General features: G+C 32.9%; 2 protein-coding genes and 1 pseudogene across 3 annotated transcripts; 2 read left to right on the forward strand and 1 right to left on the reverse strand.

The window, feature by feature from the left end:
* The first annotated feature begins 203 nt into the window (after positions 1-203).
* On the forward strand, positions 204-13,288 carry LOC140834945 (N-terminal acetyltransferase A complex auxiliary subunit NAA15-like). Of its 2 annotated transcripts, XM_073200162.1 has the most exons (26): positions 204-413; positions 1,699-1,777; positions 2,443-2,525; positions 2,632-2,781; positions 3,633-3,748; positions 4,276-4,381; positions 5,160-5,231; positions 5,313-5,428; positions 5,624-5,756; positions 6,090-6,167; positions 6,247-6,300; positions 6,476-6,546; positions 6,822-6,876; positions 6,967-7,062; positions 8,148-8,276; positions 8,385-8,467; positions 8,560-8,790; positions 8,990-9,122; positions 9,201-9,305; positions 9,516-9,647; positions 10,016-10,072; positions 10,219-10,316; positions 10,505-10,563; positions 10,644-10,755; positions 10,838-10,938; positions 12,563-13,288. In XM_073200162.1, the coding sequence occupies exons 1-26, from the start codon at positions 363-365 to the stop codon at positions 12,757-12,759; spliced, it is 2,697 nt and encodes an 898-aa protein (XP_073056263.1). In that variant the 5' UTR covers positions 204-362; the 3' UTR covers positions 12,760-13,288. The 2 variants fall into 2 exon arrangements, 1 of the variants encoding a protein (XP_073056263.1); XR_012118787.1 differs by lacking the exons at positions 10,644-10,755; positions 10,838-10,938; positions 12,563-13,288 and having other exon boundaries at positions 10,016-10,121.
* A 4,620-nt stretch (positions 13,289-17,908) lies between these two features.
* LOC140834947 (auxin-responsive protein IAA17-like) lies at positions 17,909-19,903 on the forward strand. Its single transcript, XM_073200163.1, has 5 exons — positions 17,909-18,160; positions 18,497-18,675; positions 18,975-19,086; positions 19,180-19,241; positions 19,725-19,903. Exons 1-5 carry the CDS (start codon positions 17,955-17,957, stop codon positions 19,760-19,762), a joined length of 597 nt encoding a protein of 198 aa, XP_073056264.1. The 5' UTR covers positions 17,909-17,954; the 3' UTR covers positions 19,763-19,903.
* LOC140834946 (D-glycerate 3-kinase, chloroplastic-like) lies at positions 19,723-23,477 on the reverse strand (annotated as a pseudogene).
* Between the last annotated feature and the right edge of the window lie 1,362 nt (positions 23,478-24,839).

The raw sequence follows: 24,839 nt of genomic DNA on the forward strand, positions 1-24,839 counted from the left end.
ATTTAATTGAACGATCATATATTATATAATTTAAATTTTAATAATAATTATGATGTATTTCAAATTTATTTATAACGAAATTATCTCAAAATTTTCACGGAATCAAAATTTTCCATGCAAACGAGTTTAAATATCATTAAGACGACCGCTAATATGTCGCACTACAGGTTGCGAAATATACGAGGCCTGGTGGAACATGAATTGACTAACTTACCCTTGCTCAGTCCTCTTTATCCTGCGTAGTATGGCAGCTCGGGAAACCCATTTCCTTGTATTTGTTTCTTGCGTTGGACTTCTGATGCGCTCTATCCCTATTCTGTAATTCGCTTCCTCCACGGTCAGCATTCAGTGTTGTTGCTGCGATGGGCGCTTCGCTTCCCCCAAAAGAGGCCAACCTCTTCAAACTCATTGTAGTATGTTTTTCTTCATTCTTGTTTTGTTTTTCAATCAGTAGGCCTCGGTGAATTTTCGTCATTAAATTCGAAATGGTGTAATTCGTAGAAACCTAGGGTTGTGAGTCTGTTATTGTTGATTTTATTGTTAAATTTTGATAGTAGGACTGTGCATTCTTCCATTTTGAGTTGATGCTACCAGTGTCGAAAGGTCCACCCTGGAAGATAGTCTTTTATTTAATATTAAGAACGCTTTTCACAAGCTGTAGTGCCCCAGGATTATTCATCAACTAATTGAAATTTTAAAAGAAACTGCTGTTATAAGGTTCGGACTCAAAACCAACTCAAATGATAAAACTATCATTACCAAAACTGAGTTTATAGGACGTGTGTTTTAATTCTTAAACATTGTAGTTTTCTTCTTCTTCTTCTTCTTCTTCTTATTTTTAATTTCTAGTTTTGGTGTGTAACAAGTTCTTGTTGGTTCCTCAGACTTTTGGTGTGATTTTATAATGTAGCTATTATTTTTAGAATAATTCGTTCATGTTTGATTATATTTGAATTTACATTTTAATTGTTCCGATTTGAGAAAATGTTTTTGCCTCCGAAGTTAGGAAGTCGGTTTTTTTCTTCTTCTTTTAGGTGTGAAAATGCATTCTTTTTTCTCCCTGTGAAAAACGATTTTTCAATTTGATTTTGTGGAGCATGCTATGTGTGTTGTTGGTTTAATTCTTTTGGCCATGAACAGAAATCGAGAAAGGTGCTTGTATCGCTTTCTTATGCTGCATACTTGGAAATTGGAATAAGGGAAGGATTGTGTTTTTATTATAGATTTCTGGCTGTTTGTGATGAGAGCTTTCAACTTTCAGCAAATCTATGTTAGTACAATTTCCTGGGGAGAGAATATCAGTGATACTTAAATATATAGGAGATAGAATTCCTGAGCATAATGAAGTCTAAGATGGGATGTGAAATCACGAGTAGTATTTGTAAACTTTGTTGTTCCTTTGCTACTATACTGAAGAATAATATGATATCAGTTATTGTCACAAACTTCTCCACTTCGTATAGAATTTTTGCATTTGAGTGCTAAGTAAAGTTGCATCCAGACGTTGTGTTGTGAAACATGATTTTTTGGTGGAATGAATTTGTTAATAGCTATCATATGCATCGATATCACATGATTTTTGACTATGTGCTTTCAAATCAACATTATTGAATGGCTGATAGTATCTTTTGCATAGACTGATGCTCAATTCAATACCTTTAGCTTTACGATTTCAAACTTGATTGTAACATGATACAGAAATCATATGAGACAAAGCAGTATAAAAAGGGTTTAAAGGCCGCTGATGCAATTCTAAAGAAGTTCCCTGATCATGGAGGTATGAGGAAATTTATCTGGTACTATTTAGGAAAGTTGATTATTTCGTGGTTAATAGTAATAATCAAATCTGTTTCTTTATTTAAGTAATTGGACCGCTAGGAAGATTTGTTGTATCTTCATTTGTTTCATACCCTGGAATTAAGATTTTGGACGTTCTTAGCCTGGAATATCTTGTTTGATGAATTTAATGAGAAAGTATTCTGAAGACTTTTGGTAGAATCATGATTGAGATGTAAATTGTCTCCTTCCGGTTCCATGCCCTCTCTTGTATTTGGAATCAAATTTCTTCTTCTTTGATATATTTTGGGTTTCACCGTCAACTATTCTATATTTTTGGGGAGTAGCATGGCAAACCATTTCTGGTTGGCCTAATACTCCATCGACAATTTGGCAAATTTAAGAATGACTTTTTGGATTTGAGCAATCCAAGGGTGGGATATTTTTTCATGGCTCCTGTCACCAAGTGCAGTTTTCTCATTGACAATCCACATAATGCTAAACACTTGGCCTTGTGAAGGGAAATAGAGTAAGTATTGGAAAGATAATTTGCTTCGTCTCATGTGATCAAGCAGATGCCCATTCTTACATGGCCATGATGAATTTTCCCACTCTTGCTATTTATTTATTTCTTTCATGATTCGTTCTTGGTTTTTTTGGCTACAGAGACTCTGTCTATGAAAGGATTGACTTTGAATTGCATGGATCGCAAGTCAGAAGCTTATGAACTTGTTAGACTTGGATTGAAGGTTGATCTCAATCTTTTTCGTGGTTTAGGTTGAATTGACTTTTGCTTTATCTTATGCCCTCAGCTATAGGCTGACATCAATTCAAAGTCTTCTCTCGTTTGTGCAGAATGACCTCAAGAGTCATGTTTGCTGGCATGTTTATGGGCTTGTGTATCGGTCAGACAGAGAATACAAGGAGGCAATTAAGTGTTATCGCAATGCGCTTAAAATTGATCCAGATAATATTGAAATACTTCGGGATCTTTCTCTTTTACAGGTGCATTGTGTCATCCATGCTATCGAGAAATATTATACTTTTAACAATAAAAGTCTTGTTTACTTTGGTTTGCTCATGAGATATATATTCTTAATAATATATTGTCATATAATTAGTTTTCAGATTGTAGTTTTTATTTCCTCTCTCGCTTGATGCGTACAATTCTTATAAAAGGTAACTTTAGCTGGTTGATATAAAGATGTTAATCATTGAAATTCATAATTGAAGCAGGAATGCAAACAACTTGGATAATGATTAGTTACCTAAATATACGTATCAGCTGTCAGCAACTTTACTGGATCTGAGGAGATAATGTGCACTAAGTTCTTCTTGTGCTACGCGACATTGCATTGAGCTGGGTCATGTTGGGTAATGCACAGAATGTCCTGTAATATTTTAAATATGGGAGGGCCTTTGTCAAGGACAAAGAGATGGACTCACATGACTTTGATGTATTCCTACAAAGGACTTAACTAAATATCGACACTGCTGGTGGCTAAAGGCACCATCTAGATGCAGTTAACTATTTTTTTAATTAATTCCATTGGAAAATTTTAAATTGTATCCTCCATTTTCTATCCATTATTCAGTCGTTCTTGCTGTCCAGACAACTTCATTTACTCAACCTATCTGTACTAGAGCTTCATCATGTAACTCCCAAAACTCTTTCCAGATAGATCAACTCTCAAGGAACATGGGGAAAATTTGAGATGTTTTTGCTTTTGTTTATCTTGCAAACTAAAAAAAGAATATATCACCACCTTTCTGTTTTCATTGTCAAATTATCAATTTATATTACAGCAGACAAATAGTAATGTACTAATGTCTATGGTTCCATATTTGTTTTACAGGCTCAAATGCGTGACTTGTCGGGTTTTGTTGAGACGAGACAACAACTGCTCACTCTGAAGCCAAACCATCGAATGAATTGGATAGGATTTGCTGTTGCTCATGACCTGAACTCCAAGTACGTTTTAGTATTTTGTTTCTCTTCTGTTACTGTAATTTTTTTGGAATGCGTAAGAGAGGGATTTTTAGCTCTCTTCGTGTAACACTGTTAAATCTACAGATCATTTTTCATTCCCCCAGCCTGAAATAAAAGGTAGATACGGTGAAATCAGTAGACTCTACGGATTTAATTGGACCGATCCAAAAAATCAGCATTAATAAAAATGAGAGTAAACATTAATAAATTATAGTTGTGATATATTAACCTTTTTCGAAAAGGGAAATTTATGTTGCACGATGAAAGCTCTTTGAAACTATTTTATGCATGATTGATGAATAGAATTCACTAGTCAATGACAGAGATAAAATGTGCCGTCATTTTTGTGGTGATGGTTTGAATATGATGTTTAGTCATCATTAGTTCATGTTCGTTTATATAATATAATTTTGATAAGAACTACTGATTGATTAAAACTTGGTTGAAAGACTAGTTTATGGAGTTTGGATTCTTAGATTCATAATCTGCACTTATCTTTGACATACTAGTGGATCAAAGGCAGTTGATATTCTTGAAGCGTATGAAGGGACTCTTGAGGACGACTACCCTCCTTATAATGAACGTAGTGAGCACGGTGAAATGCTTTTATACAAGGTACCAGAGTTGGTTGATCTAGTAGGACACTAGCTAAGAGTTTGGCTCCTAGTTATTCTTATAATTGTCTGAATTGTCTTCTGCCTTTTCTTACATCTTATTGGTTAAAGAATTTGTAGCATGTATTGTTGTTAGCCAGTGACTTTGTTATGCTTCAGAGATAATGTCATTGGATTACATACAAATGCAATTCCTACTACTGATTTTGAAATTTTGAGTTCCATAAATCCTGAAAACATTCTTCTTCATATGCTGATTTTTTTTTTTGTTTCCTTTTGTTTCATTGGCATGTGCTTGAAATTTAATCTCTTCATTGATCTGTGTGTTATTAGCATCAAATCTTTCCATTTTCCTTTGTCTCAACATCAATATCACATATTGGCATAGACAACTGCTCTACACAAGCAGAATTGTTTAAAATTTTAAATAATTTGGCAGAAATTTCTCTCTTATTGGTATTTGTACTCGTTATCGGAACATTATTATTCTAAAAATAATCTGGTTCTGGAGCTACTGATGGATGATTTACTGAATTCCTTCTAGTGTACGTTCTTGGAATTTCTGAAAATAGAAATTTGATGATCTGTTGCTTTGATTGATGTGGTTCTTCCTTTTTTATTACATTGCTTTGCAATAGCCTGCTTGTTAATAGTATGCATATTGAGGATGATTCATTGGACATGATTGTTACCTTGCATGCTTTTTAGGCCATATTTTTAGCACACTGGACTTAGCGTGGTCTTATGTTTTTTACAATGAATCATATATTTATTTTCAGATATCTATACTGGAAGAATGCGGATTGATTCAGAGGGCTCTCGAGGAGTTGCTCAACAAAGAATCCAAAATTGTTAGTTATAGTAGTTGATTTAGTGCACTGATTTTCTAATTTCATGCTAAACTTCTCACCTCTTGTGATTTTGTGCTGTAGATTGATAAATTGTCGTGCAAGGAGCAGGAAGTTTCTCTGCTTGAAAAGCTTGGCCACTTTGATGAAGCAGAAAAAACTTACAGGATACTTCTTTCGATGAATCCTGACAATTACAGGTACCTAAAGTAAACTTTGTTTATCAGACACATCACACCAATCAGTTTTTGTTACCATATGTGCTTTAAAAAGCTACCAAGTTTCATCATTTCCCCCATATTCTGATGCTACTATTTACTAAGTTTCATCTTTTTCCGCGGAATTCTCATACTGTGATTCACTTGAACAGTAGATTTTATATTTTATATACTTAGGTACTACAAAGGCCTCCAGAGGTGTATGCAATTATATTCAAAAAATGGACAGTATTCTTCCGATGACATTGATCGCTTGGAGACCTTGTATGAATCACTCAGCAAGCAATACAGTAGGTCATCTGCTGTCAAGGTAGCAGACTTTTCTATCTTCTTCCATAATTTCATGTCCCCCAAATATTCACAAGCACGTTCTTATAGTCCATACTCCATAATATAGAAATTGCATTCAATTTCTTTCTTCATATCTGGCAATGTGGAATATTATCTCATGCTTCGCTTTCCAGAACTGTTTAATTCGAATCATGTAAATAATCAGTGTATGGTTCTGTATTTTTCATGTTAGTTTCCAAATCTATAATTATTGCCCTCAGAGAAAGGAAGGCCAGATCTCAGTGAAGCCTGTCTTCTCACTTTTTCGGATTCTGCTTTAATAATTTTGTTTTTATTGAATATCCATCGACAGAGGATTCCGCTTGATTTTCTAAGTGCTGAAAAATTCTGTGTAGCAGCTGGAAATTATATTAGACCTTTACTGACCAAGGTACTGCCCTCAATTATTCATTTGAATGGCTAGTTGACAAGTCTCAGAGATATTCTTCGTCTATTGATGGCATATATAGGGTGTTCCTTCTCTCTTTTCCGATCTTTCTCCTCTCTATGATCACTCTGGAAAGGTTAGTTTGATTCTTTTATAGAATGATGGTTGCATGTTTGAAGGATTGGAATTAGTGGATAATCTTATCCGCCTGTTTTGTAAACACTTTAAATATTAATAATATCTAGTTTCTTCTCAAAAAAAAAAAAAGAATTAGTGGATAATCTTTAAAGACCTACCATATTATTGTGCAGGCAGATACTTTAGAGCAGTTAATTCTCGAGTTAGAGCACTCTATCAGAACAACTGGTGGATATCCAGGGAGGTACCTTTACCTGCTTTTGTGATTTGTCTTCTTTAAAGACTACCACCTACTTGTTTTTGTTGGTTCTCAAACTCCAGCATAACACTTGTTTTTTGATTAGCTAAAACGACTATGGGCTACTGCATACATATATGGAATGCACATTTCTTGAATAAAATTACTGATTTATTGTTCATCTAAATTGAATGGAGTGGACTGGATGTTATGTTTGAGAAGAATTTGGCTTCTTTCTTCATCTTTCATCTAAAAAAATTCTGCATCTGCCTTGTGTTCAGGGCGCACAAGGAGCCTCCATCGACTCTTATGTGGATCTTGTTTTATTTGGCTCAGGTTTGTTTTTCTTCCATTTCTTGTGACGTTTCTTCCTGGGGTTTGTTAAATAAGAATTTTTTGTTATGCTAAGATACTTTCTTTATCCAGCATTATGATCGACTTGGTCAGTATGAAATTGCTCTCAGAAAAATTGATGAGGCCATAGAACACACTCCAACTGTTATTGATTTATACTCAGTGAAGGTAATCACATGTTCTGAGATATCTTGATTCTGAAACTTTTAATTTATTGCTCTATGATATTTGTTTTTTATGGTAAACTCCTTGAACTTTTTGTTTCCTTGTTAAAATTATATTTGGTGGATCACTTTGAAGAATCAGTTCCCTGACTTATTTACATATTTGCATTTGAGTTTATGTGTATCTTGTCATACATTTTGTACTATCCAGATTTTCTTTTCAGAGTATTATGTCTCATGCAATTTTTCTTGATACAGTCATTATATTTCCTTTGAAGTAAGAGTTATCTACCAGACTTGGTGAAATCTCCATCACTCTTCCTGTTTCTAATTTTATTTTACTCTCGTGTGTGTAATTATTCACCGGAGTCTGAGTCCATGGGTGTTGAGGGATGTATGGAACTTCAAGTCTCACATCAAACAGACAACTTAAGTAATGTTTTTCTACCTTTTTTCTAGATATACCAAATTATTGAAGTAGAGATCCTGAAGCTGTATTAAAGTAAGATTTCTGTAATTCGACTCTTATATCTGGACATAAGAAGCTTGCTAGAATAATGAGATTATTGCCAGTGCCATGATGATGCCTGCGTCGACATTGACACATTTTGAACCCAATTGGCTTTAAACCGCAACTTTTCTCTCATAGATCTGAAAGGATCATTGTAAATCAGTTCTTTATTTTGTTTACCCTTGCACATGGTGTGCTTTGAAGCCAGGACCTTAATTTTTGGCAAACAAATGTTCCCGATATATATAGTTCTTTGGGCCAAACTCTGCAGAAATTGAAGAACATGATTCTTGGTTGCTCCGACTGTGCTAATTTCATCCCTCTTAGTCTTTGCTCTTACACTTGTAACTGTTGTTGTGCGTTTTCCGGTCAATTTTTATGTGCACTTAGATTTGATTCTTATGAATATCATAGTTGGATTCTGTATGTCTATTTCATGCACACATCGTTAGCTGGTATACATATATGTGCTCCTCGGCATATCCCAATTACCATTAGATATAGACCTATAAATATATTTGTGACAATGGTTCGGTTGTATAATATTACTGTATCTATGCGGTTCCGTTTTGTTTCAGAGCCACATATTAAAGCACTCAGGTGACCTGGCAGCAGCTGCTGCTTTGGCTGATGAAGCTAGATGTATGGATCTTGCTGATCGTTATGTCAATAGTAAATGCGTTAAGCGTATGCTGCAGGCTGATCAGGTTGAGTTTTGTTAAATTTTTCCTCTCCTTTAGACCTACCAAGGCCATAATTTGTTACTATTTGCAATTTTTCATTGGTCATGCCCTTATCTTAACATTCTATTCTAGGTAATATTGGCAGAAAAGACGGCTGTTTTGTTCACAAAAGACGGAGAACAGCACAATAACCTTCATGACATGCAGTGCATGTGGTGGGCATATTTTTCACTAGTTTCTAAATTAACTGATGCTTCCAAATCAAGAAACTTGTACCTAGGGCTATTATTCTTTCTTCAATTTTAAGGTATGAATTAGCGGCAGGAGAAAGTTATCTACGCCAAAACGACCTTGGACGAGCTTTGAAGAAATTCTTGGCTGTGGAAAAGCATTATGCAGATATTATTGAGGACCAATTTGACTTCCATTCGTATTGCTTAAGAAAAATGACTCTTCGAACCTATGTAGAAATGCTGAAATTTCAGGATCGTCTTCATTCGCATTCCTATTTTCGGAAAGCTGCTGCTGGAGCCATCAAGTATGTGCTCTCTATTTCTCTTCTGAAATGAAGAATTTTTTTGGCACTTATTTTCTGCTCAATGTTGTTCACTATAAATCGGGACCACCATGGGCTGAAGTATTGCTTATATCTCCTGCAAGCCCTGTAACGGTGTAAAGATTTTTAGTATCTTCCTTTCAGATCCTTCATCCTTTTTGACATTTAAATTGATACGCAGATGCTATTTAAGGCTATATGATTCTCCTTTGAAGTCATCTGCAGAAGAAGATGAAGAGATGTCAAGGTTGCCTGCTTCACACAAAAAGAAATTGAGGCAAAAGCAGAGAAAAGCTGAAGCAAGAGCTAAGAAAGTAATTAACTTTGCAGACTTGCTTATGTGAAAGAAAGTAATTGAAACAGTTTGTCCATCATTGCTTGCATATGTGCAGGAAGCAGAAGTCAAGCAAGAATCAAATGTTACTGCTGTCTCAAAATCTGGTAAACGTAATATGAAACCAGTTGATATGGATCCCCACGGGGAGAAGTTATTGCAGGTACTCACCATATTTAGATGTAAACGTTGAAAGAGTAATAATATGGTTGAAAATTCGTTTAATGAGTTTAGCTCCCTTCTCCAGCCAAGTTCATAAATTAGCCTAGTTCATCTTCTTATTTGTCTTCTCTATTCATGAATACACATTAAGAAGATGCAATTGGCAAAAATGAAATGTAGCAATATTTTACAAAGTCACGTATACATGTAGGTTGAAGATCCTTTGATGGAAGCTACAAAATACTGGAAGCTACTTCAGAAGCACTCATCTGATTCCTTAGAAACACACTTGCTCTCGTTTGAAGTTAATGTGAGAAAGAAGAAAACCTTACTTGCATTACAGGTGAAGTATTCACTAGGAAACTCCTATAGAGGCTTGCTTTTGTCCTCTGTTGCATTTTTCTATTTTGATCTCAGCTGAAAGTTTTAGTTGGTTTAGTATAGTTAGTCAATTATAGCAGTGATCTTCCATCTAGGTAGTCAATTATATCAGTGATGTTCCATCAATTTGTGTATGATTTTTCTATGTGCACATTGTACCAACAATAGTTATTCTTAAAAGCTTTGTCTCATGATGGAAGATACTTTTTTGTAATCTCTTAGCCTTCATGGAATCTCACATTTTGCTGCTTCAATCAAAGGATTGTCCTTTTTCTCTAGTTTTTTTTAAATTTGTGGACGAAATGAAAATCACCTCTTTGTTTGCCACAGGCATTAAAACATATGCTGCGATTTGATGCTGATAGCTCGGAGACACATCGTTGCCTGGTATTCCAGTTGCTGATGGTTTTTTCCTCACAACATAATGCATACATATGTATATGTTGCATATTCTTACTTCACTTTTCGTTGTAGTTTTTCATGGCACTATCTGCTGTTTGTTTGAACTTGGAGGTAAAGTTTGCATTTTGCAGATAAAGTTCTTTCATAAAGTGGGATCTCTCCCAGCACCAGTAACTGATACTGAAAAGCTCATATGGTGCGTTTTGGAGGCCGAACGCCCGTCATTTAGGTATTTTATTATTATTATTATTATTATTATTATTATTATTATTATTATTTATTATTTTATTTTATTTTTTATTTTACTTGGCCTCCATTTATTTGGGGAGTTATTTCTAATTTCTTACTGTTATCTGTACACTAACTTTCGGTTACACATGTTATTTGAGGTTGCTTTTCTTTCTTTTGCTTTTGTAGTCAGTTGCATGGAAAATCTCTCATTGACGCAAACAACCTCTTCCTTCAGGCGCATAAAGGTCTTTTACTGGCTTTATTTAGGTGTTCGTTGCTGCAATTTTTGTCCATTTTAACTGGGGTTTTTTATTCTTGTTGCCAGATTCTTTGAGGCACAGAACTGCTGTGGCAGAAATGATGATTCTTATGGAGCCAAGCAAGAAGAGCGAGGCTGTTAACCTGATAGAAGAATCATCTAACAGCCTGGTTTCTTCGTACGTCACTTGATAAAAATTTAAATTTTCCATCTTCATACTCTCATCTTGATGTTGAGTAGCCTTATTTTTAACTTTTCAGAAACGGAGCTCTAGGGCCAGTGAGAAACTGGAGACTCAACGACTGCATCGAAGTCCACGAGTTCCTAAGGAGGATTTTAGACGACCATGATGCTGCATCAAGTAAGCCTTCGTTTCCTTGATAGTTGTATTTTCTTTATCCTGATTATGATATTTGTAAATTTTCTGGCACCCTGTCCTGTAATTGTTGGATTGCATTACTGCTTGCATTGCCCGCCTGCGTCTAGCTTCATAGCCCTTGTACATTCAATATTCTTTTGGGAAGAAATTCATTTTAATCCCAGCTTTTAATCTCTAAGTTATCTTCATCTATGTATTTTGAATAGTGTATTTCATCATCGTGTTTTTATAACGTTAAAATAAACTTGTCTTTTTCATGCCAAAATTTTCTAGAATATCAACTGAATAAGTTTCCCTTAATTTATTAGAGAATTTTGAAGCTTAAATTTTAATATTTTACATGACAAATTACATAGTTGTAGATGTTTGAAATTTTTTAAAATTATTGAAATATAACTATATAAGTAATATACTTTTATACGTACAATCAAAGATTTCTGTCTTCATTAAGAAATTATAAATATTTAAAAATATTTGTTTGAATAACTAATTTATAAGATGGTTTAAACCAAATAATTTTTTTTTAGTCAAAAGATTAATGTTTAAAACGTTTTGAATAGGAATATCTTGATAAATTTTTAATTTCTTATATCTTATGATTTTTTTTATCACTGTAATCGGTAATTACTTGTATTTGAAAATGAATATGTAATCTTCGGACTAGTTGGTGTTAGAAATAATTTTATTTTATTGTTTATGTTGTCATTTATTAATTCCAAGAAATAACAATGAATATGATTTGAAGTACATAAATTATTTTGTTTACATAACATTAAACATTCCCAAGAAATGCAATAAATTAGTTGGATTTTGTGTTTGAGGGATGAAATGGGCCGTGGTAATAAAACACATGATTAAATTGATTGTGGTTGTGAAAACATTAGGATGAAAATTAAATGATTCAAAAACATATTGATGAATATCATTTTGAAACTGAAAATCGGAATTTTACTCCAATCTTCTGGTATTGTATAGCGCCAATTCATGTTACATTTTCATTAATGCTTTTGCAAAATCACTGTATTTTGTGGGGGGCAGTAATCGATGACACAATCCTACAATCTGCTAGGCTACTTGCTCCAAATGTGGATATAGAAAATAGTAGCCACAATTCAAAGCGACAAAAAACAAATTAAAATTTCTATTTATTCTGACGGGTGGTATTACAAACTCGAGTATAATATAGGCACAAAATCCTTTTTACTTTTTCCAAAAAGAAAAGAAAAGAAAGTTATTCAGACAAACGAACAGATGGATCTCCCTTGCCTCCTCTTGCTTTTGGGTTGAAACTAGGCCAGTTCTCTGTGCTTAAGTTGGTAATGCCTCTCTAAATCGAGAACAAAGTTTTTGTTTATGTTTACCTTTCTTTCAGTTCCTTTTTCCTAATGCGTTTATTTTCTTAACATTCTTATGAAATTCAGTGGTATGGCAATCATTGTAAATTTTCCGTAAAACTGTTTTTGATTTTTAGTATATTGGTTATGACTTGTGCCATAAAAATTTGAGCAACTTGAAGCAACTAAAAGAACAGAAATCATCTTACATTTGTATCGAATGAACAAGATTCTTTTTATGCGGTGGGGTTTCATTTGTTACACTTTTGCAGGATGGAAGGTTCGATGCCAAGAGTATTTTCCATACTCAACATATTTCGAGGGCATCCACAGCTTTGCTGTCCGAAATTCAGCTTCCCACCAAATCCACAAAACGCCTGAAAGTGGTGGCATAAACAATTCAATTGCTGGTCCTAATACCTTCTCAGTTCCATCAAATGGAAACTTAGAGAAATTGCAGGCATTATAAAATCTTGCCATTCACTAGACCATTCTAACATTTGCTTGCAGCGATTTATCTGGAAAGAAGTAGTTACACATTCCAACGATCAAACAAAGAATCCTAGTGGAGGATTAGGAGTGTAATGAGACGAAAGGAGAAAATACTGCCATATGGGCTTCACATTTCCTCCTCCACAGCAAATTTCATCCGATTCTGCATGGTACATAAATGTTGCAAACATGTAAGCCTTTTGTGGTTACATTTTGCGGTTGCATCATTTATTATCTCGCTTTCTGCTCGGTTACTTGGTTGGGCTGAATCTATAAAAGAAAGAGGTCATCTTTGATGAAAGAAAGAGTTCCGGGAACTGATATCTCACCTCAGGAATTTTTTTTACAATAATCAATAGATCAGCCAACGTCCATAGCATGTTGTATTTTCTCATTATTCTGGCCGATTATTAATATCATGTATAAATTTCTACTTGATGTGGAATTTTGTTGGGGGGGTATGAATAAAAGTATATCTGTTCTTGAAATATATGAAGGCTTTTGTTAGCCTAATTTTTACTGTTATTCCAACTTAGCATGCGATCTGCTGGTTAAGTATCATGTTTTGCTTGTTATCTAAACTAACTCTTAGTTAGGAGTAGACAATTTTTTCAATAATATTAAATCTTTATCATCCTAAAATAAGTCATTTTTCCCCTTAATCAAAATTGTTGTGTTCATTTAACCTTGTTAGCCAGCCCAAGGCTAATGGATTTTTAAGCATTTGCATGCCAATAAAAGTTGAGACTCGTCCACATTTCATGGCAATCGATGACCACTTTGTCTCGAGGGCTACTGTTTTTTTTTAATATAGAACGAAGATGAAGATTTATCTAACATAACCTAACTTAACATCACATGTAGCCGTTGGCATTTGAACTCAAGACCACTAGAATTTTGGGATCTAACATTTGTTAATAGAGCGAGGGATCTTTGGCGAGGACTACTGCATTAGATAAGAAGGGATGGAATTTGTCATCTGTTGGTGGCACTGAGAGATGGATGAAGCAAAAGACGATGGGATTATCAATATTTTTTCATAAAAAAAATCCACTTGCCCATTTTTTTTTTCTTTTTTTTTTTTAGAAAAAAAGTTCAACTTTCTGACACCTCAAAATTCAGTTGGAGTCCCTTTATTTAGTTGATAACTGCGTCTCTTTCTGACCAAATATTGGATCCACTCTTTTGAATGCCAGGAGTAGAAAATTCAACGCGATATTTTGTTTGAGATAAAGGCTACAATTAGATTTGTTATTCACGTGAAGGTGGTACGAAGCCAACTTGAAAATTCTATCTGTCACGTGGATACATTACAAGGTTGCATGTATGACCAAAAGTGTGTGTCAAATATGGTCACAACGTGAGTACATTAAATATTTTCAGGGAGGGGGAACTCAATAGGGTTAGAAAAATATCTTTATTTTTTTTTGAAAAAAAAAATTATACATTCTTCGATCTTTTATGAAACGTTAAGTTGGTTTCGTAAAATGTTGGTTTTTAAAGTGAAATTAACTTTGTAGGCATTAATGAGAAGCCCTTTAATACGCAACAAGAACATGAATAAACCACTTAACGAAAAGGTTAGATTATTCACCATTTATGTATTTCTTTATCTAAACATATCTTATATGAATTATGTATGACAAAATATATATCATTTCATTTTACTTGACTGTAAAAATATGCGAGATTCGAATGACTCGTGGAAGACCATAAATTATTATGTTACCTGAATATATCGATTTATCATTTTTATATCGTACATTATTCTTATCTCATCTCACATCCCACAAGACAAACGGCTAGATATGAATAATCGCTTCTAAACTCGAATAAATATATACATATATAATCGTTCTATAATCACGATGAACTATACGCATCCTTCATGAATAATGATATTGTGAAGAATGCTGAGTACTGGTTTATTATGCACACATTGTTGATCACCAGCAAACTTGAAAATTTCATTATCATGACATGAATTTCTAGACATTAATAATTAAATTCGTATAGGAAAAAATTCTTAGTCAATCCAGACATTATAATACACGTAGAAATTATTTTTCCTAGGACCACGTTATCCCCAGACGACCAGACACCTACGAAACAAGATAATTACATTTGTAAATTATTTATATTTTGTTGTATAATAATAATGTTTCCAGTCGGCAATCTTTGAATTATGTGAGCGTACGATATTTGAAAAAAATTAATTTATTTTCTCCGTTTAAATTATAATCATATTCTGAATGTTAAATGTTTATATGTATATATCTTATTTTAAAAAATAAAATTAATTTTTCCCAGAATTATATTCGATTACCCTCTAATTACTATGTGTAGTCCGCGAGTCTTATTATTAGAATGTAAAAGATACAAATCAATTAACTGAATAATGTTATAATATACGAGAATAAAATGATATGTATGTCATTACATGATGATTTTCCATTTTTCTTTTAATTTGAACAATAATTATTATACTTTAGCATTTAATTCTTTTAATAATTTATTGAACTTTTTTTTAAAAAAAATAAATTTAAATACTCGAGCTTGTTGTAGCAACTCATGATATTCGTCTCTATTGTTAAGATTGGAACTTTGACATAACTCAATCCCAAAAGTTAGCTCAAATGGGAAGGATTGTCCAAGACCATATGTACAACTCCTATTTATTTTATCCAACCGATTTGAGATAACTAACATATATCTCGAATGTTAATTCGAAACCACGTAGAGTTGTATGTCTCTCTTCTCTATTATATTTAGTTTTGAAATTAAACCATACATGGAATCATTTATATTTTTAACAAATCATATAATTAAATTTGGATTAATTTGATATTAGTATAAGTTACTCAATTTAAAATTTTAAAAATGTCAATAGTTTAAAATTGAGTTCGAATAAATTATCAATCACGGCTCCGTTATTTCCTGTTGTTGTTATTTTTCAGTGAGCACTAGATAAAATCTAATGTTAATGTATTATTACATACTACGCAAATCAGATAAATCGTATTAGACAAAGTCAATGAGATAGTCTTATACAAAAAGAAATGGTAATAGATATCATTAAACTTATGGCTATTGACCAGATTGTTACAACCAAGATAGACTTAGATCGAACTACGTTAAAAATCATTCTCGAGATCATAAAAGGTGGCACGATATATGTTACTGTAATTATATGACAAAGTGAAGGATCATGCGGGTGAATCGAAGTTGTTCATTTCATGTGTTCGTGCGTGGATCACTGTTCCATGGTCAAACTAATTAATTAGTTTCAGGCAGGCGTGGGGAGATGAATCAAGCACAACTTGCTTTTCATGGTACTCAATATCATTTAAGGATCTTTTATTAAAAATACCAGCATTAAACATAATTTACAATGCATGTCTTAATATATTATAATCTATATTATATCAGATTGTGTTTCCGAAAGTTTATTTTAAGTTTTTTTAAATTTTTAGCATATGAAATATTTGGAAATTATACATCCAAAACTAAACTCTTACAAACACAAACTCTTATATATATATATATATATATATATATATATATATATATATATATATATATATATATATATATAGCATTAAAGATTATATTTTTTCTGGTCGATGTTTGAATTTTGATTTTTCTCATTGCATGAAATGATTATGATATTGTATCATGCCGATGTTTTTAGTAACAAAAAGAAGATTATGTCACTGTGCAACATGCATTATTAATCCCACGGACAACTTTTATTTTCCTTTCACTGACGGGATATATAAAAAATCAAAATGTTATGTAAGGTAGTTTCACAGATCTTATTTTGTGAATTTCTTATTTGGGTTATCAATGAAAAAGTATTATTTTTATTATGAATATCGGTAAAATTGACTCGTCGCACAGATAAAAATTCATAAGACCGTCTTAAAAAAAATTTACTCATGTAAAAATGGTTAGGGGAAGCATGTTGACCCGATAATCTTGGAATGACGTTTGATAAGACTTTTAAGACCAATTGCATACACCCACGTGTCGTATGGTACCAAGGAAAACATAATAATAATAACCCGACAAAGCAACAGCTTCACATGGGTGTGTGTTTTCAGTGCTTGAGGAGTTGTCCATCCGACAAGTTGTCCCCACTTGCTTTGCCTTCATCACACGGTTACCAACACCTACGGGATATTTCCACGTGGAAATTATAAATAAATGTATTCGAAAATGTTATTTTTTAAAAAAAATAATTGATGAATGTTGAAAATAACAATGTCCTTCCACACACAGTCTTTATTTAAAGAAAAGAAAATGAACTGGTCAATACAACGAATTTTTTTTTTTTATTTTGAATTTATAACTTTTATGATGAATTCGATATGAAATTGCTCAAATTTTTCCTCCCAAAATGAATACTGATTAGATCTGAATCTGATACAAATTATGTCGTCGATGTTTAACATGTGATAATTATATATTTTATATGATGAATCATTCTACCATTATGACTATTAATTGTGTAGCTCTTGTAGAAAAATATCAACTTTTGAGCTTCTTTTGTGATAAATTGAATTTTGTTTCAATATCAATAATCTTTTGTTAGTAAAAGTAAGTCTCTTGTGAGACAGTTTCACGAATATTTATCTGTAAAACAGGTCAATTCTACCGATATTCACAATAAAAAATAATAATCTTAACATAAAAATAATACTTTTTCATGCATGACCCAAATAAGATATATGTCTCACAACAAGTTTTTGCATATTAGTAAAATTGTTGTATATCTTTTATATTTTGGGAAGATTTTGATTTCAGAAATAATTTGGTGGGAGAAATAATGTTATTTGAAATTTTTTTTGTTATTTTCCAAAACAAATTTTTTGATATACTGATTGAAGTATATACATTGTAAAATTTATTGTAGCATGATCAAGTATATCCAAAATGATTTCTGTAGCGTATGTAGACCGAAACCACGCCATAATGCACCCTCGAAATGACACGTGCTGTCTCCTCAGACAGACAAATCGAAGCCGCTGTTCAATTACACGTGTCAGAAGATAAACGGTCCTTCCAAACGACATCGTTTACTTTTCCTTTCTGCTCATATAAAAGTCGCTTGACCCATCTCTCCTCCGAATCAATTTCTAAAGCCCGTCAATTTTGCAGGAGAAGGGGAAAATGTCGTCGGAAAGAATAGCAGACTCGCCGGGAACCGAATATTCCGGCGGATTGAAAACGGATCTCACCCTGGGATTGCCCGGAGCCAGACCGGCGCAGGAGCCAAAGGCCGGCGAAAAGCGCGGGTTTTCCGAGACGGTGGATTTGAATGTTGGTTCCAATTTTGAAGACGAGGGTGTTGTCTCGCCAAAACTTCCTCCAGCTAAGTAAGTACCAAAATGTAAAAATATACTAAGGATATTAGACACTATGAAAGTTATCGTTGGTCGGGGTTATGTAAGAATGATTTTTATTGAGAATGATTTTTCATTGTTCAAGGTGGCTAATTATTAATCATGCAGTTAATGATTCAATAGGCAAATTGATAGTTTTGATTGTTTGAGGAAGAATTGAGCTAGCCACCTTACTTTTATTTGCAAAAGACTAAGCTTTGATATTTTATTACACAACGTCCAATTGATAGTGCAAGAGTTGGGTTGATAATGTAGAATAATACATCGGATGAAATACCAACTGATTGCCTTTCTTTGGTATAATTTTAGATCTCAAGTCGTGGGATGGCCACCGGTGAGATCATATAGAAAGAGCGTGATGAAGAATTGCAAGTACGTGAAGGTGGCAGTGGATGGGGCACCTTATTTAAGAAAGGTTGATCTTGAAGTTTATGCTAGCTATCAGGAGCTATTGGCTGCATTGGAAGACATGTTTACATGCTTAACAAGTAAGACCCATATTCATGTTTAGTACTCAATACTTCGAAACGTAGGCTAAAAATTGGGCTTTTCGGGATTGATGGATCCCGGATTTAATAAATGGAATTGTTGTCTAAATGTATTCCGTGGGATGAACCGCTAAATTTACTTTTAGAAAAAATTACATGGAATATGTTGAATCTTTTCATTTGAGGAGCCAATTGTTTCTCTGGCCAACATGGATATGCTTTTGATTATGTTGATCTAATTCTTAGTTATGAGTTTTGACACTGATTTTTGGATTCCTATTTTCCTTACTCTTGATTAGGCACTGTTTTGAATGAGAGGAGGATCATGGATACTGAAAATGGGATAGAATATGTGCCTACTTATGAGGATAGAGATGGAGATTGGATGTTGATTGGAGATGTTCCTTGGAAGTAAGTTCCCAAAATTGTTTCTTTTTGAGTTTTTGGTAATTAAGATTAATAATCTGTTGATCTAAATATTATTATTCTGTGGGTTTTGGTTAGAATGTTTGTTGAATCCTGTAAGAAGCTGAGGTTAGTGAAAAGCTCAGAGGCCGCTGGATTAGGTATGTAAAACATCTTGCCTCGTTCGTGTGTATCTACTTGTGTATAATATCCTCAAAATTAAAGAATTACTATTCAAAAATCATATTTTTGGGGGAGAATTTGTCATGTTACTCGCTTTTTTAAGTAACAAACCATTTGCCAAGAGCCCTTTGACATGCCTCTCTCATTGAGGGGGAAAAAAGAAAAGAAAGACCGTGAAGGAAGGTGGTTAGTTTAAAGTCCCACCTCCAGAATTTTGTTTAAAAAAATTAATAATAATAGCCCAACCAATTTGGTCGTGTAGCAAACACCAGTTACGATCGATAAAATGAAGCTAGATTTGGACATTTGGTGTACCAAACTTTAACTAGTGCAGTTGTTTAAATGGTCATTTCTTTAATAAAGAAAAGAAATTCTTGTTTATTTTGTTTTAAAATCTGCACTAGTTCACAATATTTATGTGAATTTTCGAATCTCATCATATATTTTTGTTTTGGTTACAGACCCCAAAACTTCTTCAGAGGTCTCGAGCACAAGTTGAGATAAAGTCACCCTCCCTGGCCATTCTTTACATGTACAGAAAGGCCTTCTTATGCTGATTTGAGGAGTTATACCTGTAATAGGCTCGGGATTTTACTGATATATTAATATATGCAATAAATATTTAATGCCATTTAGTCAATATTTTTGCTCTTCATCATTTTGAAAATTTAGTATATAACCTCCACACATGAAAAGGATCGTATTTGCTGCGCGTACTTTTATTCCGTTTTTGGTATTACTGTTAATCTTCAATTTAAAAGCAACCATCGAACAGTCTAAATAATATCAGTTTACCGGTCGAAAAGAAACACTCTTATCATCAATGCAAGGATTTCGCTTTCTTCTTGTTTTCATTTCCACTTCACTATAAGCGTAAGACATCCGGACGACGTATCTGATTTTATTGAATCATCAGATCTTTTAAAAGATTGAAAATTAGGCTATAATAATTATTACATTCAGCGGATACATGCATTAAATTTAAGAAATGGCCCTGTTCTTAAGCTTGATTAGTACTGATGTCAATGAGTAAGAACAGGATTCCTGCCCACGTCGACTTCAAAAACCAGTAAATGCTCTGGACTTTGCCCCATTCGGTCCATCGGAGTAAAGGATAGGGTGGTATGCTTTGTATGCAGGCAAATATCTTGAAACAAAATCTCGAACCTGTAATCACAACACAGGGAAGAAAAACTATTTATTTCCTTGGAAAAATTTGATTTACAGGTTCATCTGGAAAAATGGGTTCGTTTTGGTTTTTTGTTTCTGTTTTATTCTATGTATGAAAAAACTTCATTAAGGAACAAATAAACCTGCATCTTTGTTAGGATCTAAACTATTATGTGTTTATATTGTTAAGTGACAAACATATTTCTATCTTTGCCCTACCTCGTCATCAGACATCCCTGGTTTTCCATCGTCCCTCATGGCTACTTCAGCCTGTGTATGCCACCATGATATAGCATCCATTTAAGTTGAGTATTGCGAGTTAGAAATTTTTCTTAAACCTTAAAAACGAGGATACATGCTCGACTAACCTGCAATCGCCAATGATATACACAGCCAGGGTCCTGAATCTTGATTACTATCCAGGAGTCTATGAACTTGTCCCATGAATCATGATAATCTTTTAAGTTATTATTAACTGTCTCCAGCTGAAATTTTAAGTTCAGGGGCAAATTCAGGTAATTGGTTCGACTAATAACATCTTAAATTTGCAAAAGAGATTATATACTAATGCCAACATAAGATCTCTACCTGAAGATCGACTGCTTTCACGACTTCAGCAGGAAGGGGCTTAAAACCAAGCATCCAACCCTCAAACAAAACCACCTGTTGACCAAGAAAGGTAATATAGTTATTCTGACATTGCAACAAAATCAGTTTTACTTTGAACCTTGTGGCAAACAACCCATTTTATAAAATTGTTGACTTTACATATCTGATTTGTGATTTTTTCAAATTCAATACAATATTGGATAGCATGTTATTTTTTGGTTGTAATTTGTTTCGATGTGTGACAGTGGATATCAAATGGTTTTACAAGCGATGTAAATTTAATCCATTACAACTGCGTATCTGACCTATCATGACCACTTACCGTTAGAGGCCCCTCCACCTCTGGCCATGTGGAAGGATCAGCTCTGTCACCTCGACCATTATATGCAGACTGCAAGAAACATATGAATTTTTTATTGTTTTGACCGTCCATACATCAAGATCAGAAAGTCTCGTCTTATGTTTTGCTTACCTTGTTATACCGAGGAAGCTTGATTTTTTTCCCTAAAAATGGGACAACATTGATTTTATGTTGACCAATGAAAGTAAAGATCAACACAAAAATTATACAAAATATTGGCTTGCAACAACTAACCTTCTTTTGTCAAACTGCCTATTGCTTTCAGCGTCTCAACGGATAATGAAAGGTCGTGGCTTCCGGCGTTACCACGTAACTGTGGTAAAATAAGTTAAAAATAAAACCTTCATCCAACATTTGCTATAGAAAAATTGTGATTTTCAGAAAGGATGGTTTGAACTACCTCAAGAAGTTCGTTTTCAGGATTGTTTTCCCTTAGTTTGGCCTGCAATGGTATAATGAAAGTTCTTTAGAAAGAAAATTTACTCGATGCAACATAAGGATTTTAGCAGTGAAACCATACCTGCTCGTCTGCAGTCAGGTAAAAGTCATCTATAGATATAGTTGCAGATTTCCTGATATTCAAAGTGTTGGCTTTTTAGTATTGATTTGCAGGGTTCTATGAGTTATTTTTCAGTAAATATTAGCATCCTACCTTCCAGTTGTTCGGAAAAGATAATTCAGGGCATCGACTAGCGTAGTTTTCCCACACCCTTGTGGTGCATTGAAACCGATCTGCATATAGATTCCAGAGTGATGACAAATAGGCAACACCAGTAGCAATTTATCTAGAGATGCTACTCTTGCCCGCTTTTCCCCTTTTTTATTTTTGTACTTCTAGATATTTTGTAATGAATCAAAAATCTAAAAAAAAAAAAAAATCGGTTCCAACCCTTCTAGAAACATGTATATAAGATAAAATTAAATGTACCACTAGAGGGGGGATTTCGTCATCTTCTTTGAACATGGAACGATGGCGAGAAACTTCTTGCTCACACCACAAGAAGACTGGTACATAGTAATGATAGATCCGAATTTTCTGAGTCTCGGTAAGGTACACTTCATTTATCTTAAAAAATTTACACAGCTTCGATCCATACAATGTCCACTTGTGTATGGATTCAGCCACCTTCTCTGGTTTTAGGCCTATTCCTTTTAAAATGGGACCCGAGCAAATAAATTCAAAGAGTTCCTTCACAGAGGAAACTTCAGCTTGTGCTGAAGGAAAGGCATCCCGCAAAGGTTGTTGCAATCTTAAACTGCCTGAACAAGCACAGAAAATGAAAAATAGAGCAAGGCACTAGACGTTCAATAGGTTCTAAGAAAATGATATAAATCAGTATAAATACAAGATATGGTCAAGAAAATTGATACAAACCATTAATATAAAGTTCATTTCACTGAAATTGCTTTTGTAATTTCAAGAGACGACACCAAAATATTTACCGTTTTGTAGTTTCAATTTCTTCATCATGGTTCACTTTGATGGATTTCTAACTGCATTTAGTAACGTACCAAGAACCAATATCTAGACACAGTTCTTGCATCTACTAATGTTTTCCATCAACCAGAGTTGCTTACTACTCACAAAAAAAAAAAAAAATTACATTCGAAATACACCAACACTTGCTCAGGGCACGAGGATTTGCCATGTAAGAGATGCAATGAAAACCTTACTGCCTCTCATAGAGAAGAGCTCTCGCTATGGTTCTGAATCAAAGTCAATAATTCAAGTGCGTTTATGGTGTCAAAGTACAGGCACAACGACCATGATTCTTGTCTGTAAGTAAATTTTTCTTCTTTATAAAATTATTCATCATTCTAGAATCTAATCTGATACTTAAATCCTCATAACTTATCAAAACATATTCTGTTGGTGAAAGCGAGAAGAAACAATACACTAAAACAAATAACAACAGTGGAAAAAGAAAAAAAAAATCATCTCCATAAAATTTGAACGCATTCAGTAATTCCATTGATCTTGCGTGTATCCATCGAATTCAACTGAATGGAAAAAACGAAAACAAAAAAAAAAAAAAATAAACATTACCCGAGGATTGTTTGGAGAAGGTCATCATCTGGACGTTATCGAATCTGCTCACTTCTTGGTGTTTGTTAATAAATAGCGAAGCTGGCTAGGAATAATGCTATATGTTTTATAGATAATATTTGAAACTATTAAAATATTTAACCAGCATATCAAAAATTTGTTAACTTGAGGAGATTAACTTTAATTTATAATCTATACTAATATAAATATATGAATTGAATTGTGAATTTACAAAAATATCCTTACTTTCATTTAATATTAATCATTAATACATATTTTCATATTAATCATTAATAAATATTTTCTTTTTCATTTTCTATTTCATAAAATTAAAATTAATTAATTAAAATCTATCTATATCTATATCTATACCATACTAATATAAATATGTGAATTGAATACATGTTTTCTTTTTCATTTTCTATTTCATAAAATTAAAATTAATTAATTAAAATTTAAAATTAATTAAAATTAAATTAATCTATCTATCTATACTAATCTATACTGATATCTTTATATGAATGTGAATTGTGATTACATTGACATCAAATTCACACAAAATCACTTTATTTTTTTTTCAAATTCACATAAAATCACTTTATTTTTTTATATTACAATTTGTCATATTAATGGTGTTATTTAAGTCATTTTTTATTTTAGTTTAATAAGATCATTAATAGTGTATTTAACTCAATCAAACTAACTATTATTTTAATTTACTTTAAATTTAATTTTTAAATACTTAAATTTATACATTGCCGTCAAATAATAATAGGAAGACAAAAGAGATGAGTCGGATTGAATAAAAATAAAGTATTAATAAATATTAAGGTCATACAAAATTTCTTTCTCTCATTTAGAATAAAAATATTTTCAGACTCCTCATGTGTCAATAGAAATATACGATTGAGAGAAATATTTTTCTGTAATAGATTTCAAACATTGTTTTTAAGTTATTTAGTCAATTTTTTTATAAATGCTGCTAAATAAATATTACTAAATAATATGCTCTATTTGATCATTTTTTGTTCTTGCAATGAGAGGAGTTTTTTTACACTAGCGTTAACATGTTTGATTGTTATATGTCATTTGTATTGATCATGTAATTGTGTTTGGATTGTTTTTGTTATTTGTTTGTTTGCACAAAGAAAAGAGAAAACAAAATCAAATATCCAACAAAAATGATTATTTTTCAATTTTTTATTATTAAGATATTTTGTTATTTTTTAAACACATAATGCATGTTTTCTGTTTGTTTATATTATTTAGTTTAAAGTGACTTAAAAAATATTAAAAAATTGAAATATTTCTTCGTTTTTACCTTATGTCTCAGAATATCAAGAGATAATATTTTTTATTTATTGGGACAAATATATTTCCAAACTTCTG

The sequence above is a fragment of the Primulina eburnea genome, chromosome 6 (genome assembly GCF_022965805.1).
Source record: "Primulina eburnea isolate SZY01 chromosome 6, ASM2296580v1, whole genome shotgun sequence".
Classification (NCBI taxonomy): Eukaryota; Viridiplantae; Streptophyta; class Magnoliopsida; order Lamiales; family Gesneriaceae; genus Primulina; species Primulina eburnea.